At 42.4% G+C, this 4046-nt stretch overlaps 1 protein-coding gene across 2 annotated transcripts; it reads left to right on the top strand.

Moving 5' to 3' along the window:
• The first annotated feature begins 912 nt into the window (after positions 1 to 912).
• Positions 913 to 3730, top strand: LOC147628071 (uncharacterized). Of its 2 annotated transcripts, none has more exons than XM_086815039.1 (3): positions 913 to 1106; positions 2000 to 2915; positions 3052 to 3730. In XM_086815039.1, the coding sequence occupies exons 1-3, from the start codon at positions 1085 to 1087 to the stop codon at positions 3404 to 3406; spliced, it is 1293 nt and encodes a 430-aa protein (XP_086671165.1). In that variant the 5' UTR covers positions 913 to 1084; the 3' UTR covers positions 3407 to 3730. The 2 variants fall into 2 exon arrangements, with proteins under 2 accessions (XP_086671165.1, XP_086671166.1); XM_086815040.1 differs by having other exon boundaries at positions 3057 to 3246.
• Positions 3731 to 4046: the final 316 nt, after the last annotated feature.

Raw genomic sequence — 4046 nt, 5'->3', positions numbered from 1 at the left:
GCATTTCACAAGGTAATCTTGTGCACGATTCGAGTAGTGAAATCATTATATAATCAATGTCTTAGTCATCCATTTGTACATATAGTAATTGTGGGCTTCTACTATGGTGGTTACTTGGGACGTTCTACATTTATACATACATACATACATACAAATATATATGTGTGTGTATGTACAGATGTGTGTGTGTGTATGTATATACATATATATATATATATGTAAATGTACACACACACACACACACACACACACACACACACACACACACACACACATATAGAAATATATATCTGTGTGCGTGTATGTGTGTGTGGCTATGTGTATAATATATCTATCTATATATTTAAAAGTGAGCACACCTTACCACCCATCTCCATACATTAAAATTTAATCAAAATTAATTAAAATTATGTATGTGTGTGTATTTATATTTTTAAATTCACCTATATGTATCTAAAACATAATATTGTATATACTAATATTTATATGTGTGTGTGTGTGTGAGAGAGAGAGAGAGAGAGAGGGAGGGAGGGATGGGGACATGCCTGGAGGGGGGAAGAGAGAGAGAGAGAGATGGGGGCCGTGTGTGTGTGATAGAGAGAGAGAGAGAGATGGCTATAGAGAGAGAACCAGTTCTTTTCTGGAACATTGGTCGTCGTGTAGCAACGCGTGGGTCCAATACTAGTAAAACTTATAATTTGGAGCTATTCATGGTAATGTGATGGCACTTACTCAAAAATTTCAACTAAAACTAAGCCATTTCTTAATGAAATATAATTTCAATAACCCATATAAAAAGGCTGCTCAAATTTTCATTGCAATTATATTTTTTTTAGGAGGAAAAAATTCATTTCTTTATTATGAAATGGAAAAAACCACCCATTTCTTTGAAGCATTTTATTGTAAAGTGCATTGAAATGCTCCCCAAAGCTTAGCTTGATTGGGAGGTCAACAAGGCAACAAGGCTCCTAGATTTGAGTACCTGCAAAACTCCAAATTCTTAGCCTCTTCCCGTAGATCCCTTCTCTCCACCGCCATTTCTTTGAAGTTTGCAGCCCCCGCGATTTCATGATCTGTTCTTCCTATGCTCGTCTTCGCTCCCACAGGTACTCCTCCATATATATATAGAGAGAGAGAGAGAGAGAGAGTGTGTGTGAGAGAGAGAATGACTCTCAATTTGTGTGTGTGTGAGAGAGAGAGAGAGACCTTCTCCATTTCTTGGGTTGCGCTATGCTTGAAGGGTTTGGTTTCTTTTGCTCGTCTTCCTTCCCACAGGTACTCCTCCATAGAGGGTTTGTGGGTGTGTGTAAGAGAGAGAGTATTGTGTGCTTGCATCTGTGTGTGTGTGAGAGAGAGAGAGAGAGAGAGAGAGAGAGAGAGAGAGAGTCCACATTGTTGGGATCACAAAAGGAACCAAGCCCTTCAAGCAATTGAGATAATCACACGCTCTCACACACACACACACGAACGCACTTGGAGCTTCGGACTGATGTGATTGGGTAGTCCTCTCTTCTTATAAGAACTCTGTTTATATTATCTTCCAAACCCTCAATGTAACACATTATGAAAACGCATCTAGAAAAATTGGGAACACACACCCTCCCCCTTCCCCCTCTCCCTCCCCCTCCCATTCACACAGACACACACAGACCTAGGTCTTCAGAAACCCATTAAGTTTGTGCATGCGTGTGCGCTACATGTTAAAAGATATTAGCTGAAATGCTTTCATGGCGCTGGGAGCAACACTCAGAGCTTCAGTTTATTACTGTTTTATCTAGGGCTTGAGTCTTGCTATTATCAATGTCTGTTTTTTTAAGTTCAGTTATGCACCCCGATATCATGCATCAAATGCTCCTAAGATTCGATGAGGGTCTTCATGCACGGGGTCTTTTTACAAAGGGTATGTCGTGTGCATACATGTGTGGAAGATGTGAGGATGGGTCAAGCTGAAACAATTGGATGATTCTTAATCTTATTGAAGTTAACTGTTTACGTACAGGGAAAGCAAATCGGAATGTACTCTGTTTTGCAATTCTTGTATGCGTGAAGGGCTTTGATTCCATATGCCAGTATCCTACCAAAGCTGGGAGATGGGTTGCATATAAAATGGCAGGCCGAACCAACGGTTGTGCTATCGTAGAGAGCCCTAAAGGCTCTAGCTTTTCAAATTTCAGAGTACAAGATACCACGTCGTCCAGGGGCTTTGGGGAAACCCCCAAAAGTTCGAACGACAGAATCTCTTCCTCTTCTCAAGATAATGTCGTACGGGGCCTCTTGGCCCTCTCTTTGTGCGGGCAGTCTCAACCAGAAGCAGATTCTCCTTTGGAAGAGAATCGAAGTGTATCTCTTGTTACATTGTGCTGTGCGTCCCCGGCGTTATACAGATGCGTGTCTCCCAGAAGCAGCGAGAGCTGCTCTCCGCTTGGGTTTGCACAATGCTCAGGGTGTTGGAAAACTCTGAATTCGTATACGTCAGCTTGCAATTCGGGCTTTGTATCAAGCAGTGAGGTGCACAATCAAGCGTCAATCTTGCACCTTCACGAAAGTGCTACCGGCAATTTCCCGCATGTGGATTTTGAGGCCGTGTCTCAAAGGGCACCCCTCAATAATACAGCATATGGTGCCACTGCGCCGATAGGTTTTCGTTGTGAGGACAATGGTCTTGGCAGCTTCTCAAACATGTTGAGAAGCTCCAGCTCTTCCTTACACTCAACAAGGATGCGTACACCTAAGGAAGAGGATCTTGATCCTGATACCATATCGGAATCATCGTGTTCTTCAGGAAATGGCATGCCGCTTGCAAGTTCATCCTCATCTGGTGAGGTCTCGCAACTTTCTGATGATACAGAAGCTCAAAGTGCTTACAAAGAACCTGCAGACCTCTCTTTTTCTGTGGGAGCATCGTCTCTTCCAAGGTTAGAATGCTGATTTCAGTTCCAAAAAGACCTTACTTTTTACTGAATTGACGTTTGCTTTAGGGGAAGAGTGGGAGTCATTTTTCTGCTTTTGCATTTACAATTCTGACTATGCTCGATTTCCGAATATGCGCAGGACAGGGTTGTCTCGGTTTTACGCTGGGAAATCCCGTTCATTTAGCTGTTTGAGGGATGTGGTCTCTGTTAAAGATCTTGCTAAATCGGAAATTCCATATCCCAAAAAGCGAAGGGTCAATTCAAGCAGCTCTGGACTCCCGCCCTTACAGAAGGTTGCGGGCAGCATTTCAAAGAAGCCACATCACAGTGGCAAATCTACTCTGGCGTTGGCGGTGGCCATGAATAGGAAGGAGGATGACAAGGCTCAAGCTTCTACAGGACCCCCAAGGTATCAGAAAAGCCTGGTGCCTGCGAGATCCTATTCTCTCTCGGACTTGCAGGGGGCAGCAGGGAGCCTCTTTTTCATAGGCTGAATCAATGCCTACCAATCAAGCAGCTTAGGTATGGAGCTATGTGCTAAGGTTGCAGTCTCTTAGATGTGTATATGCAGTTTGGCCTTTTAGAGCGCAGTCGTAAAGCATTTCAGTTCGATGCCCCTAGGATGTTGTGTATATGTGCATGTTTAGGATGTAGGTAGATGGGATACACTTGTACATGAGCATAGCTAGATCTGGTGCATATGGGTTACTTCAGGTTACATAAGTTGTAAATTCCATGCTTTTGGATTGGATTGTTTTGGCATCCATGGAAAACAGCCTTTAATCAAGTTCTATCAACCATTCCCTTCATCAGAATGATAATCAAATCTCTCTCTCTCTCTCTCTCTCTCACGCGCGCGCGCACACACACATCCATTCTTCTTACTCTTCATTTCCCTCCAAAGTAGTCCTCTTTTTTGGCTCCAATATAGTCCCTATATCTACCTCTTAATAAAAAATTTGCGAAATCTGAATCATACTTCAGTCCCTTTTATTAAATGTAATTTACTTCAATTCCTTTTATATTAAATGTATTATACTTTGCTGTATTTGACATCACACTTGTTGCTATGCCGGATGGTATGTAATGTCTTAGGTGATGCTGTTCCGCTCTCCCTATATGTACATACATACA

The sequence above is a fragment of the Cibotium barometz genome, chromosome 20, assembly GCF_041138505.1.
Source record: "Cibotium barometz isolate CiBa-2024 chromosome 20, ASM4113850v1, whole genome shotgun sequence".
Classification (NCBI taxonomy): domain Eukaryota; kingdom Viridiplantae; phylum Streptophyta; class Polypodiopsida; order Cyatheales; family Cibotiaceae; genus Cibotium; species Cibotium barometz.
The sequence above is the reverse complement of the archived record's forward strand: the minus strand, read 5'-3'. Positions and strand labels throughout refer to the sequence as shown.

What these genes read in the sequence shown, in the direction of transcription:
- LOC147628071 (XM_086815039.1), top strand. Translation starts at nt 1,085, where the DNA reads ATGCTCGTCTTCGCTCCCACAG. An exon ending in GCTCGTCTTCGCTCCCACAG is followed by an intron (nt 1,107 to 1,999) that starts GTACTCCTCCAT and finishes GTTTACGTACAG; the next exon opens with GGAAAGCAAATCGGAATGTA. An exon ending in GGAGCATCGTCTCTTCCAAG is followed by an intron (nt 2,916 to 3,051) that starts GTTAGAATGCTG and finishes GAATATGCGCAG; the next exon opens with GACAGGGTTGTCTCGGTTTT.